Source organism: Neophocaena asiaeorientalis, unplaced genomic scaffold (genome assembly GCF_003031525.2).
Source record: "Neophocaena asiaeorientalis asiaeorientalis breed wild unplaced genomic scaffold, Neophocaena_asiaeorientalis_V1.1 scaffold598, whole genome shotgun sequence".
NCBI classification, from domain to species: Eukaryota; Metazoa; Chordata; class Mammalia; order Artiodactyla; family Phocoenidae; genus Neophocaena; species Neophocaena asiaeorientalis.
The window spans coordinates 1-15,924 of record NW_020173036.1 but is presented as its reverse complement, the minus strand read 5'-3'; the positions used below and the strand labels follow the sequence as shown (position 1 = coordinate 15,924).

The 15,924-nt window shown below is 36.1% G+C and overlaps 1 protein-coding gene across 3 annotated transcripts in view; it reads right to left on the bottom strand.

The window, feature by feature from the left end:
* Positions 1-14,163, bottom strand: part of BRAF (B-Raf proto-oncogene, serine/threonine kinase) — a 75,256-nt gene extending 61,093 nt beyond the window's left edge. The window contains exons 1-5 of one of the 3 annotated variants that reach the window (XM_024742491.1): positions 14,108-14,163; positions 11,941-12,044; positions 10,999-11,101; positions 2,837-2,985; positions 1,786-1,905 (exon numbers count right to left, since the gene is read on the bottom strand). In XM_024742491.1, the coding sequence (XP_024598259.1) occupies positions 1,786-1,905; positions 2,837-2,985; positions 10,999-11,101; positions 11,941-11,993 (425 nt within the window). In that variant the 5' untranslated portion in view covers positions 11,994-12,044; positions 14,108-14,163. Of the gene's footprint in view, positions 1-1,785; positions 1,906-2,836; positions 2,986-10,998; positions 11,102-11,935; positions 12,338-14,107 lie in introns of those variants that run through there. The other 2 variants (XM_024742492.1, XM_024742490.1) reach the window with 2 other exon arrangements.
* Between the last annotated feature and the right edge of the window lie 1,761 nt (positions 14,164-15,924).

Sequence of the window (15,924 nt, the reverse complement as noted above, 5' to 3'; positions counted from 1 at the left end):
TCACTTGACTGACGAGGTGTGACTGTTAGTGAGCTCCACCAGGACCAATGAATGACTCAGTGCTAACAGCCTCTCTTCAGAGATTGGTTATTGCTGCACCCCATCTTATGCGAACTCTGTAACTAATCAGCATTATCTAGTGGTTAATAAGACAGCCAGAAAGACAATGTTGAGGGAGTAAAAAGACATTTTTAAGACGGGAGAGGGTTTAGAGAGGAATGAGAAGAAAATACAGTAGAAAAGGACTAAATAAAGGTTGAAACAGCCAAAGAAGCCAAATAGTGACAAAAACCTTCTAAATAAAATATGTTAATAGAATCTGAACAAGAATCTGTGCTTCTTTGAAGCACACTTTTAAGGGTAGGGAAAGAAATTTTGACTTTATGTAAATGAATCCACTTAGAAGGGAAATAAAAATAATAAAGTATTATGTACTTTAAAAAACTGCTATAGGGGCTTCCCTGGTGACGCAGCGGTTGCGAGTCTGCCTCCCGATGCAGGGGACACGGGTTCATGCCCCGGTCTGGGAAGATCCACATGCCGCGGAGCGGCTGGGCCCATGAGCCATGGCCGCTGAGCCTGCGCTCCGAAACGGGAGAGGCCACAACAGTGAGAGGCCCGCGTACCGCAAAAATAAATAAATAAAAAAAAACTGCTATAAACCAATGAGAATTATAGGTAAGGCTGATGGAACTGGCCTTTAAGAAAATTAGCATGTTCTACTGGTCCTTTTTATTCTGATAATTGAGAAGTTTTTAGTCTGTGACAAAGCTGTCTGTATTTTTGCTTTAGACAGCCAATAAAAGCCACTGGCAAGGGATATGGGGAGCAGGTAAAAAGAACGTAGAAGTGACAATATTAGCTTTTAAAAAGTTTTGGAAAGTGCACTCACTTTTTAAACACTACTTACAGGTGATTTAAAGTCTCAAAGCAGTAACATACTTTAAGTTAGAACTTAAAAGTGGAAAAAGCCTGAATTTACTACAACTGAATAGGGTAGTCTAATTAACACAACTGATCTGGTGTACTGACAGCAAGTCATTCTTGAAACCTACTGAATTAAAACTATGACAGCAACATGTAGTACACAATAAGTCAGAAATATGTATGCAAAGGACACTGGTCTTTAAGTAAGAAAAGCAAAAACCTGGATTAAATCTAATATATTTTATTAGCAAATCTAAAGAAAATGGGTACACTAGAAGATGAAGATATGCTGCTTGTACCTCCCTTCTCCCCTTGCCCCTGTGCCCCCACCATCACCATGCTCCTATGCTCATTCAGATTCTAGAATTCTTTACAGTCCAGTTCAAATCCCACTTTCTTGATTAAATGTTGACTACCCTCTCTCACTATTCTCTCTTCTCCTGTAAACATGATATTTATCACACAGTTTAAAATAATATATTATAAATTGTAGATTATAATTATATACTATTTTAAAATCGTCGGCCATTATCTCATATGTTAATGTTACTTTTCTAAATGGAAATCATATACTTCTATATCTGATATTAAAAATAAAGCAATGAGCACAAGGCAGGGACTCTAAATTATCTGTTGCTTGATTTTTTTCAAGGATGGTCCTAAAACAGTCTATGTCAGCTTTAACCCTGTGTATCTGTACCAAATGTATGTAAATTAGCTGACTGGTGTGATAAATTACCTGAAAAAAAAAATCCTTAATTTAACAATCCAAATGTTGGAAAGGTTTATAATTAGCCAAAAGTTCCAAAGAAATCAGCTCAAACAGCATGTCACTGAACAGCAGGAATCAAATCATACCCAATAGAATCAGAAGGGGGTGCAGAAGGGGATGATCCAGACGTAAGGGTAGTCTCTGCTAAGGAGGCCTCCTCCTGTGGTATTGGGTGGTGTTCAAAGAACTTGGAGACAAACAGCAAACTGTGAGGCAAAAAGAAAAACAAAACAAAAACAAACCTAACTTGTGCAAAACCCAGAAGCTTCATATACCAGAATACCTTAAAGAATTAACAAAAATGTCGGAGATCAAATTCCATTTTCAGGAAGGACTGTTAAATTCAATTAGTTGTATTTTTGCCTAAAGGCTTACTGTAAAAAAATTATATTGTACTTTTCAAAGGCAAGCTCAGAATCTAAAACTAATTGCTCTATACAGCAAATTTCTACATAGTAGAGGGGAAAAATCATGCTTTATGGTTAAGGAATTAGAAAATGTATCTACTGCTAAAAATTAGGTTATATCATTATGATATACTTTAAAGTACAGAGTTGAATTCCCTCTACTCAAGTAATCAAAAAAAGTAATAAGATTTTACTAGCAGCAGTAACAACACAAAAAAAGATTAAAATAGACTCAATCTATTGAGAGAGGGAGTAGGGGGAAGAGAGGGACTAGGGGGAAGAGAGGGAGGAAGAGAAGGGGGGGAGGGAGAGAGAGAGAGACAGACAGACAGACAGACAGACAGGCACACTAACTTTGAGAGAGAGAGAGCACTTAATTTACAAAATTGCTGACAGAACCAGATTCCCCAATCTGCAGTCTAAAAATATAATGGTTAATTTAATTGAAACACCCACAAACCATCTAAAAGTGATTTCTATGGGCAAGGGATCTTTATTAATTAAAAGAGAATATAAAACATAAATGAAATGTACAGCAAACCAGAATTATAATTTGAGAGAGAAGTATTGGCTATACTACATATTACTCTCTAGCCACACTTCAAAAAGTTCCCTGTAACAACTCTTCTGTACAGAAAACTTTCACAGACTCTAAGACATACTAGTTTCACATTAAGAAAAGTTAAATGTAATGTGGAAGACAGAAAAGAAAAATTTTTTGATTACTTACTCAAGTTGGTCATAATTAACACACATCAGTGGAACCTCTGTACTACAACGCTGGTGAAATTTATAACCACATGTTTGACAGCGGAACCCCTGGAAAAGCAGCTTTCGACAGAAGTCACAAAATGCTAAGGTGAAAAAAGTTTTCCGTACCTGCAAAGTAAAACATCGTAGAGGATTTCAAAAACTAGTCAGAATCTTTTTAGAAATCAACTTATTTACTCTTTTTTTTTTCTTGCGGTACGCGGGCCTCTCACTGCTGTGGCCTCTCCCGTTACGGAGCACAGGCTCCGGACGCGCAGGCTCAGCGGCCATGGCTCACAGGCCCAGCCGCCCTGCGGCATGTAGGATCTTCCCGGACCGGGGCACGAACCCATGTCCCCTGCATCGGCAGGCGGACTCTCAACCACTGCGCCACCAGGGAAGCCCAACTTATTTACTCTTGATTAAAATAACAAATCTTTAATATGCTTACATCATGAGAACTGACTTAAACACTAAGATACTAAAATGAAAACCGGTGGATTCAAGATAACAGATGGACTACATGTATTTTTCTCCCACCCACTAACCAATTAAACTCGTAAGTCAAGAAGATGGAAAATAAATAAAAGACTAACTTATATTAAGCTTTACTACATAAAAGTAAAAGCAGAGATGACAGGAGCAGGAAGAAACAGAGGTGAAAGACAGAATAAGGGTACACTTCAATAACTCTACAAAGAAAGGAGTTAACAGATGCTTACTGGTGTTGACAGAACAAGAAACAATGGCATACTTAAAGTTACAAAGGTATGCAACAGAGGAACCAAAAAACCCACAAAAAACAAAAATGCTTCAGAGGAGCAGCGAAAAGAGGAGGAAGGTTGTAACGTTACAAATAATCTAATTCCCTATGGAACTGGCCATAAGTAAATGTCTAAAACTGATAAAATAAGAAATTGTAGCTTAAAGTTATTATTTAGTAATATGAAAATAATCACGAGAAGAGCTTGAAACAGAAACCATTGAAAGTTAAGAATGATTTCCTCTCAGATAGCCTCATCCACCAGAGGGCAGACAGCAGAAGCAAGAAGAACTACAATCCTGCAGCCTGTGGAACAAAAACCACATTCACAGAAAGACAGACAAGATGAAAAGGCAGAGGGCTATGTACCAGATGAAGGAACAAGATAAAACCCCAGAAAAACAACTAAATGAAGTGGACATAGGCAACCTTCCAGAAAAAGAATTCAGAATAATGATAGTGAAGATGACCCAGGACCTCAGAAAAAGAATGGAGGTAAAGATTGAGAAGATGTAAAAAATGTTTAACAAAGATGTAGAATAATTAAAGAACAGAGACGAACAATACAATAACTGAAATGGAAAATACACTAGAAGGAATCAATAGCAGAGTAACTGAGGCAGAAGAACGTATAAGTGATCTGGAAGACAGAATGGTGGAATTCACTGCTGCAGAACAGAATAAAGAAAAAAGAATGAAAAGAAATGAAGACAGCCTAAGAGACCTCTGGGACAACATTAAACCCAACAACATTCACATTATAGAGGTCCCAGAAGGAGAAGAGAGAGAGAAAGGACCAGAGAAAATATTTGAAGAGATTACAGCTGAAAACTTCCCTAACATGGGAAAGGAAATAGCCACCCAAGTCCAGGAAGCTCAGAGAGTCCCATACAGGATAAACCCAAGGAGAAACACGCCAAGACACATAGTAATCAAATTGGCAAAAATTAAAGACAAAGAAAAATTATTGAAAGCAGCAAGGGAAAAACGACAAATAACATACAAGGGAACTCCCACAAGGTTAACAGCTGATTTCTCAGCAGAAACTCTACAAGTCAGAAGGGAGCGGCATGATATACTTAAAATGATGAAAGGGAAGAACCTACAACCAAGATTACTGTACATGGCAAGGATCTCATTCAGATTCGATGGAGAAATCAAAAGCTTTACAGAGAAGCAAAAGCTAAGAGAATTCAGCACCACCAAACCAGCTCTACAACAAATGCTAAAGGAACTTCTCTAAGTGGGAAACACAAGAGAAGAAAAGGACCTACAAAAACAAACCCAAAACAATTAAGAAAATGGTAATAGGAGCATACATATCGATAATGACCTGAAACGTGAATGGATTAAATGCTCCAACCAAAAGACACAGGCTTACTGAATGGATACAAAAACAAGACCCATATATGTGCTGTCTACAGGAGACCCACTTCAGAACTAGGAACATATTCAGACTGAAAGTGAGGGGATGGAAAAAGATATTCCATGCAAATGGAAATCAAAAGAAAGCTGGAGTAGCAATAATCATATCAGATAAAATAGACTTTAAAATAAAGAATGTTACAATAGACAAGGAAGGACACTAAGTAATGATCAATGGATCAATCCAAAAAGAAGACATAACAATTATAAATATATATGCACTCAATACATAAGGCAACTGCTAACAGCTGTAAAAGAGGAAATCGACAGTAACACAATAATAGTGGGGGACTTTAACACCTCACTTACACCAATGGACAGATCATCCAAAATGAAAACTAATAAGGAAACAGAAGCTTTAATTGACACAACAGACCAGATGGATTTAATTGATATTTATAGGACAGTCTATCCAAAAACAGCAGATTACACTTTCTTCTCAAGTGAGCAAAGATATTCTAAAGGATAGACCACATCTTGGGTCACAAATCAAGCCTCAGTAAATTTAAGAAAATTGAAAACATATCAAGCACCTTTTCTGATCATAACACTATGAGATTAGTAATGAATTACAGGGAAAAAAAAGTAAAAAACACAAACACATGGAGACTAAAGTTAAGAAAAAGAAATAAAAGGAATACAAATTGGAAAAGAAGAAGTAAAACTGTCACTGTTTGCAGATGACATGATACTATACATAGAGAATCCTAAAGATGCCATCAGAAAACTAATACAGCTATTCAATGAATCTGGTAAAGTTGCAGGATACAAAATTAATGTACAGAAATCTCTTGCATTCCTGTACACTAATGATGAAAAATCTGAGAGAAATTAAGGAAACTCTTCCATTTACCATTACAACAAAAAGAATAAAATACCTAGGAATAACCCTACCCAGGGAGACAAAAGACCTGTATGCAGAAAACTATAAGAAACTCATGAAAGAAATTAAAGATGATACCAACAGATGGAGAGATACACCATGTTCTTGGACTGGAAGAATCAATATTGTGAAAATGACTCTACTACCCAAAGCAATCTACAGATTCAATGCAATCCCTATCAAATTACCAATGGCATTTTTTACAGAACTAGAACAAAAAATATTAAAATTTGTATGGAGACAGAAAAGACCCTGAATAGCCAAAGCGGTTTTGAGGGAAAAAAACGGAGCTGGAGGAATGAGACTCCCTGACTTCAGACTATACTACAAAGCTACAGTAATCAAGACAACATGGTACTGGCACAAAAACAGAAATATAGATCAGTGGAATAGGATAGAAAGCCCAGAGATAAACCCACGCACCTACGGTCAACTAATCTATGACAAAGGAAGCAAGGATATACAATGGAGAAAAGAGTCTCTTCAATAAGTGGTGCTGGGAAAACTGGACAGCTACATGTAAAAGAATGAAGTCAGAACACTCCCTAACATCATACACAAAAATAAACTCAAAATGGATTAGAGACCTAAATGTAAGACCGGACACTATAAAACTCTTAGAGGAAAGCATAGGAAGAACACTCTTTGACATAAATCACAGCAAGATCTTTTTTGATCCACCTCCTAGAGTAATGGAAATAAAAACAAAAATAAGCAAGTGGGACCTAATAAAAAAAAAAAAAGAATGATTTCCTCTGCAGAGTGGCATTAGAGGCTAACAAGGGATAGGGCAACAGGTGATTTTTTTTGTAAACCCCTCTGCACTATCTTAAAAACTATATACATTTGATTAAAATGTAATATACTTTGATTAAAATGTAAAAAAGAATTTATAAACGAAAAAACTAGTTTATAATTATATGAAAATCAGATCAACCCTACCTAAACTTGCTAACTTAGGACGAGGAAAAGGAAAATCACCTAAAAGAAGGTAAGAACTACTTTTAACAAATTATCAGTTTGTTAGAGGATTAGAAGACCTAAATGTATCTGTGAACATTCCTCTGTGTGAAACTTAAAAGGCAACGTGTAAGAACTCCATGTCAGAAGCCAAACATGGGTCACATAAACAGAACTGTGCCAGAGAAGCTCTATCTTGATAACGAACAAAACCAGAAATTGTTTAAAACTGTTTGGTTTGTATATATAAGAAGCAGAAAACATAAAAAGGATAAACAAATAACAAAATGTTAACAATGGCTATTTGAGAGTGACGAGAGCATGGGTGACTCTATTTTGTCTTTTGTTCTTTGCTGTATATTCTCAATTCATCTCAGTTTTTCAGACAGCATTAATCACACACAATAGTAAGAAAAACACATCATGATCCAGGACACACCTGTATTCATATAATAATATTACCCTAACTATACATAATGCATATCAGAATTTTCTAATCCATTCTACTGCATGTAAATGCTTTTCATGATCCATTAAATTGATTTCAACACCCACTTTATCAAACTCTTTTCAATAAACACATATTTAACATGATAAAATGTTATTAAAAATAATACTTCATCAAGAAAATTATATCTTGGCACATCATTCATTCTGGCTTTTTGAGAACATTTAGATAGCTTTAAGAGTAGCTCTTGTTTTCTTCACCTTTTTGTCTATGTATCACTTTCTAGTGGATATAAAAAAGCAACTGACTGTTTTTAGCTTTGTTCCTTTTCCATTTGTCTCTGGATATGAAAGCAATTAGAAAATCTTTAATATTTATGTGTCTACTATTTACTAAAGCAAGCATCTTTTTATATTGCTAGCATAATCTCTGGAAATTAGAGCACAGAAAAATACAAAACGTATTCACAGGAATCAGCATTTTATAGTCACTTTATCCTTTTTGCTGACTACTCATACTCTCAATCGCCTAATAATCTGCACACTTTCATGAAGCCCTAATTTCTCTTCCTTCTTTAGTCTACTTAGTTGCAGTCTTTCTTCCTGTCACTGACTTATATATGAAAACTATGTGTAACTGGTTGTTTCTGTATGTAAAAGAAGGGGGAGAAAAAGAGAGAAAAGGAAGGAGGGCAGGAGGGAGGAAAGCAGAAAGGAGAGAAAAACACCTGAGCAGGAGAAAATGTGGGTATGCATTTGAGCATAAATTGAGTAACTGACATATACCTCTATCTGTGAATGTACCTTTGTCAATAAAGGTGGGTACAGGAAGGTATATCTTTTCTTTTGGGCCACAACTTATGCTTGTTTTGGAATTCAAGACATGGATGGTAAACTCGTGAGGGCCATAGAACAGGTAATTTGCACTCATTAATTTGTAAGGTGTGGGGCTGAGGGAAGACATTAACTTTAGTGCCTATAGAAAATGGGAAGGTCTGGACACATAGCATCTGTTTTTAATCTTGTTTCTCTACCTTCCCTGCCCCCTGCCAGTTCCCAAGGATTCCTGGGATGCAGGTATATACTGAAGGAATCGCTTTTATAACAGACTATGAAACCAGGAGGCATAATCAGCCTTCCTCCAGTAGTCAACAAAAGCCAGCCCAGAGAAGCAGAGAGAGGATTTCTTTCCCTTTCTAAGCAGAACACAGGCTTCGTCTTGCCTCTCTATGACACTAAGAGCAATCATTCCAAAACACAAATCTAATCACACTGCTGCCCTGCCTATTAAAATCATTAAATTTCCAATGATTTTAGGGAAAAGTCTGAATCTTTAACATAGCTTACAAGGACTCTCATGAGCTTACTCCACCCATATACATGCTACACTCTAACAAGCCCCCTCTCCAACTTTGTATCATCCATTCTGAACTTCTTTCAAAACTGAAAAGGTAACATGCTTTCTTGCTGTTCCCTCTGTCTAGAGTACTCTTGTGTTTTTTTAAAAAATATTTATTTATTTATGGCTGTTTTGGGTCTTCGTTGCTGCACATGAGCTTTCTCTAGTTGTGGCGAGCGGGGGTTCCTCTTCGTTGCGGTGCGCAGGCTTCTCTTGCTGCAGAGTGCGGACTCAAGAGCACAGGCTCAGTAGTTGTGCACGGGCTTAGCTGCTCCGCGGCATGTGGGATCTTCCCGGACCAGGGCTCAAACCTGTGTCCCCTGTATTGGCAGGCAGATTCTTAACCACTGCGCCACCTGGTAAGTCCCTGTCCAGAGTACTCTTCCCTCATCCATCAGGCCACAGCTTTCATATTTCTTCCTTTGGGAAAACTTCCTGACTCCTCAAAGGCCAGGTTAGGGATCTCTACTCTGTGTATCTATAGCACTTTAAACATACACAGTAATTAAGAGTGCTTATGAAAATTTTTAATTAAATGATCTGTCTCTCTCTACTCTAAGGCAGGGATACTGTTTTCTTATTAATTGTTATATCCTCAGATCAGACAAAATATTGGCAAATGAAAAGATCTCAACAAATAGTAACTAGCAGCTCTCCAACTGTGTTGTGAAGATTTCCATACTCTGCAACTAACCTGCAGTTTGCTTTCATTACCCTCTTGTGGCAAGGACCTTCCTGCACTGCTTAAGGTTAGTAACTTAGATCTTCTTTTACCTCCTCATATCCAATTTCTAATTAAGAAGAATAAGAGTACTTTTTTTAATTCCTAAAAACTTAAATAAAAAATCTTAATTATCCTCTCAAAATTCTCCAGGTTTAAAAAAAAAAAGTCAATAGTAGTGAACTCCTTATCTCATCATTATAAAACTATCTGCCACATAGTAAATCTGATTGGCATCAGGTGTATCTTACACTCATCCAAAAGATACCTTATCTATTGAAGCACAAACCTGATCTCATTATTCACCACTAATGGAGCCTCCAAAACACTAACACCCCCCAGGAAATCAAAAGAGCCCAGCTGTACTAATCAACAAGGCACAAGGGAAAACACTTGATGCCAAAAGGGTAGCAATGACTATCCATCTAGAAAACTAAACTGTGGTCCAAAGTCCATATATAGAGAAAAGTAAGAAGTGCATTCCTGCCTTATAGATCACTCTAATCTTGGCTCCTGCCTACTCTTTTAGAGGACAGGTTCTCAAGCTCTGGAACTGTACCCTCTACCTTATCTCTGAGGTAGAGAGGTTCCACTGTTCCAGGCCTCATGCTGGTGACACTTAGCTTAGGCTAGGTTCTGGCAAATGCAAAATCAGATAAAGGGAGAAGTATTGAAGGAGAGCTTTAACATCTATCTTTCTTCAGTCCTCAAGGAAAGCTATTCCACTTCCATTAGTCTATCTTTCAGAAACATTTACACAAGTGTGTCAAGACGTATGCAGAAAGAGTCTATTTACCATATATATAACAGATTTCTTAAAAACTTAAATGTCTGTTAAGAGGGATGGTTAAATATACTGAATTTATATTCTTATGGACTATTATGCAATCATTATAAAGCTAGGTGTACTGACATGGAAAGATGCCCATGATGCTTCGTTTAACTTAAAAAAAAAAAAAGAAGAAGAATATCATACAAAACATGATTCCATTTTTTAGTTTTAAAAAAAGGAAAAAATGGAAAATAATGAAGGAAAGGGAAGGGAGAAAAAAAAGAAAGGAGAAAACTTTGGGTTCACAGACACATGTTTTATATATAGAAAGACTTTGGAAGAATACACAATAATCAATTAACAACTGTTTACCTCTGGTAGGGTACTTTCACGTTTTTACTTAATATACTTTCGTACCACTCAAATTTTTAAGAATTTTCTTTCAATAATGAGTATCTATTACTTTTTTTAAAAAATTTTTTAATTGAAATATAGTTGATTTACAATGTTGTGTTAGTTTCAGGTGTACAACAAAGTCAGTCAATTATATACATACATATATGTTATTACTTTTTAAATTAAAAATAAAGTATAATGATTAAAACAAAACTCTTTAAATATGTGTTGTTTTTTTAAATAACAGAACTGATTTTCAACTTAGGTAAAATATCAATGTCAAAATTATTCATCCATACTTCATATTCTCTACATAAAAATTCATTCACAAGAACTTGAAGATTTTTGACATTAAAAAAAATATAAAAGTACATACAAAGTTGTGTGTTGTAAGTGGAACGTTCTCCAACACTTCTACATGCAATTCCTCTCCAGTAAGCCAGGAAATATCAGTGTCCCAGCCAATTGGTTTCTTCTCTCTGAAAAGTGTAGACACAGCCTTTCTTGGTTATCATACCTAAAGATCTTCATAAACCTCATGCTGAAGATATGAAAATTGGTTATTGAGGGGCTATAATGGTGAGGGAGTTTTGGCTCCCTGGTCTTCCATCGTTAGAAATTTAAATGGCGATAAATTTATTTTTAAGTTTACCCCAAATAAATGTATCATTCTTGGACAAACAGCAGGGTAAAGAGATATACTCTTTTCTTCAAGTCAGCTCCAGAAAAGACCTACAACAGCAGAAAATGGATTGTTCCTGGGGTCCAAAAAAAAAAAGAAATCACAGGTACAGATTTACGTACCCATTCAAAGAAAAAGAGTACTCAAGGGACAATATGCCCCAAAAAGGAGACTTTTGTTTGTTTTAAAAAAACAGGACTCAAAATTGGGGTTGGGGGGCTCATGGCAAAATTTTAGACGCCTTCTGAAAAATAATTCAATATAAAATGTTAATTTTGTTAAGTCTTTTGTGAAACTATGAGTTTATATTAAAAATAAAGGACTGGGAAAGAGTCCATTATTCAAATAAGACACATAAAAAAATAGTTCAAAAATTTTAAGAATCTCAAACTCTAAACAAAGTCATTTGATCAGAGAAACAAACACTATCATCACAAGAAATTATCTAATGTTAACTCCTCAAAGGGCCTACAAGATTTCTTTAGGCTAATTAACTTAGTATTAATATTTTCTTCCTGAAGTTGATTTTCAATACCCCAGGTCTGGGTAAAGATCTTATAGAAAACCCCAAAATTTCATGTCTGAGGTTTTTTTTTCCTTTTTTAAACGAAGTTTCACATCACATACAAACCATACCCATCCTGAATTCTGTAAACAGCACAGCACTCTGGGATTAGACCTCTCATCATCAGTGCTTTCTTTAGGCTGTCCCGGACTGTAACTCCACACCTTGCAGGTACCTATGGTATCATAAACATATGATATGAGGTAAAGGAAATAAATTATATATTTTCCACATCATTGAAAAAAACCAATAATTTACCTTTATAACACCTTTAAAATGTCATATGGATTACTGTGTCAGAAAATTATTTCACTAACTTAATATTAATGGGAAATTATGACTCAAGTATCTATTATTACTCACCAACTTAAATCAAAGCAAAATTAATTTTTAGTTTTTTATTAAAATTACAAAATATCTTAAACATATAAAAGAACAGAAAATACTACAGATCCTTATGTGCTCACTGCTGAGAAATAATAGATGTCAACATTTAAAGCAAAATCAATTTTGATCCAACACTGTTCAAAGCTGAAAACTCTAATCCTTCAATCATAATGATGGTCCCTAAGAGATGTCTTACTGATCCTAAACATAGCAGAAGAAAATACCTGTCTTAATGTGTATAGTTGATATCTGCTGTTTAGTTGTTTAGCACTCTTATTTCCTCTGGGAACCCACCCTTCCCTAAAAACCACATGGTTCTGGAGAGGCCATCAATCACAAGGGTCACTACTTTTCTGGCTACACATGACATAAGCCAGCTAATCAGTTTCCCATATCCCTAATCCAGGGCTAGATTTATGACCCAAACAGCACCAGAGTTCTTTCCTTAACTGACAGATGGACACTGGTTGAGAGAAGTTTCTGTTTCTACTGTAGTTAAAGTGTTCCAAAAGGATAGAAATCTGGAGTCCCTAATGGCCATCTTCCCTAGTACACTGAGAAAACCTGGCTACAGAATGAAGCTAACCTAAGGAGAAGGAGAGATGACATTAGGAGCGGGGAGAAAAGAGGCACTGAAAATAGAGATAAGAATCTTTCTGTATATTTGAAGTTATCTCTATCCTGGCCTTTTCTGCCAGCGACCCATCTCCCCAGATATTAATCCAAATAATTTAAAACTGAAAAAGGACTGACAAACACAGTGTAGACTAAAGTGAAGCAATGGGAGTTCAGGTTGGTCAGTCTTTATGGGGGGAGGGGAGTGCAGACAGAGGAAATGTTAATAACAAAATTAAAGGTTTCATTCTTTTAAATCACTAAAGTACTCAGCAAACCAAAAGTTTCCAAAGAAATTGGGAAACTTATGCTAGAGGGGGAAAAATGGAGTGAAAATGAATATAAGACAGCTGAATCTAAACAGTATATTGAAGGGGAACAATCGAGAAAGCCAAATTAGGACCTAAGATTAGAAAACACAGGAGGCAGATTTTAGCTCAATATAACTGTTAAAACTATCCAGCAAGGGAAAAGTTTACCATGAGGGAGTAGGTTCATCATTGGAAATATTCAAGAGACTGGATTGGTACAGTTGATCCTCTTTATTCATAGACTCTGTTGCAAATTTGTCTGTTTGCTAAAATTTATTTGTAACCCCAAAATCAATACTTTTGCAGACATGCACAGAGGACTGAAAAATTTGAGTTGCTCAAGGCATACTTTCCCAGCTGAGGTTAATCAAGGTGACACTGCCTTCTTTTTCTAGCTCTCATACTGTAGACAAGTGCCAGGTGACTTTTAAGCTAATGGACCTGTGAAGAAATAAACAATCTAGGGGCCAATATACAGAGGCCATCTTTGGCTCATTTATAACAGTAATCCTGCATTTCTCCTAGGAGCAATGGTTCAGTATTCACTAATTCAGTGTTTGCAGGGAATGTATAGAACATAACTACTGCAAATCGTGAGAACTGGCCATACCTTCTAGAAATAATGAACAGAAGGGAAAGCTTACTTTTTCCCTCTGCAACTCATATTCTGCCTACTCTAAACCAAAAACTTCTTGATTGACAACCCTATCTTTAGTTTTAAACCCCATCCAATCTATCCTATCCCCATGTTATCAGTGAAATCTTTCTAAAGAAGGTATTAACATGTGTGCGTGTCAAATACTTCTGAGAACCTGAAGAAAGCCTTAGACACTCTCTCTGGGACATAAAATTTCAAGCCCATTATGGACTGCTGAGGAGTCCACTGAACTCAGATTAAGAATCCCATTCTAAGGTATAACCTTACATTTCATTAGTCTTCTCAAAATTTTCCAGTTATTTATAGGACAAAATTCAAATTCCTTAATATGGCATACGAGGTCATCAATGGGTTGGGGCTATCCACCTTTCAGTTCCTTTGGTAATTCCCCTCATGCACTCCTGTAATGCCATCTTCTAATATAGCTATGCTCCCTTATGCTTCTCTGAACAGGTTGATTCCAAGGTGTACATATGTTTCATCAGTAGGCAAAAATTTGGTTTTCCACTCTTATCACCAAGGGAAAGTCACCTATCAGTCCTTCATTCACTTCTGTAGGCTGATTTCTGTTCCTTCATGATACCTGTTCAACAGACTGACACACCAACAAAATAAAACAGAAAGACCAAAGCAGACTCCAACACATAAAGAAAATCAAAATAAAATAAAGGCAGCATCTGAAATAGGATAAAGATGAACTTTTAAATAACTGATGTTGGAACTACTGGAACCAATCTAGGAAAAAAAGGTTCACCCATACTACATACTGTACACTAGGGTAAATTCCAAAAGGATCAAATATTTAAATGTTGAAGGAAGGAGGGGACAAACCATAAAAGAACTGAAAGAAACACACAGCAAGCTCCTTTATAACCTCAAGTGAAGAAGCCTTATAAATCTATGATGAAAAGTCTGGAAGCCATAAAAGAAAAATGTTAAATTCACCTACACATAACTAAGAACTTTTTAGATGGCAAAACACACACAACATACTGCAGTCAGCCCTCCATATCGTGGGTGCCACATCCGTGGATTCAACCAACTGAGGATCAAAAATATTCAGAAAAAATTTCCAGAAAGTTCCAAAAAAGCAAAACTTAAATTTGCCTACTATAAGTAACCTAAAGATGATTTAAAGTATACAGGAGTATGTGCATAGGTTATATGCAAATACTATGCCATTTTATATAAGGCACTTGAGCATCCAAGGATTTTGGTATCCTTAGGGGGTCCTGGAACCAATCCCCTGCAGATACTGAGGGATGACTATATAAGCAAAGTCAAAAGACAAATGCAAACTGGGAAAAAAATATTTGCAACTTATATAAGAGGCATATAATCTTCATGATATATAAAGACCTTCTGAAAAATAGAGATCAGCATCAACAGGCAAAGGACATGAAAGACAGTTCAGGAAAACAGAAATATAAACGGCCTTCTAACTTATGAAAAGGTGTTCAACCTCAGAGAAAAGCAAACTCAAACTTGCCAAAATATCTTTCATTTATCACATTGGCAAAAATACAAAAGTTTGACAACATACTCTGTTGATGAGGCTATGGTAAACAGGCATCTCATACACTGCTGATAGCAGTGCAAGACTAAGCAAAACCTGTGAAGCAAAATTTGAAAGTTTCTTATCAAAATTACAAATGTAAATTTCTCTTTGATCAAGGAAGCCTACTTTTGGTATACCATAATTTAACTGGTAAACTATAGTACATCTATACAATGGAATCTATAGCTATAAAAAAGAATATTTAAGCATGCTATACGTGGAAATGGAAAATTTCCAGGATAGCCTACATAAACATTAAAAGCAAAATACAGAATGATATATACAGTATGATACCTTGTGTGTATGAAGAGGAGTGGAGAAATAAGAATATATCTATTTTCTTCTTGCTACATGAAGAAACCCAGAAAACACACACACACACCCAAATAAAAATAGTTACCTAAAAGGTACAGGGGAAACTGGATGTAAAGAGGTAGAGGTGGAAACAAGATTTCCTGATGTAAATACCACATGAAAGAATTACCGGAACAACTCCTACAGAACACCCACTGAACGCTGGCAGAAG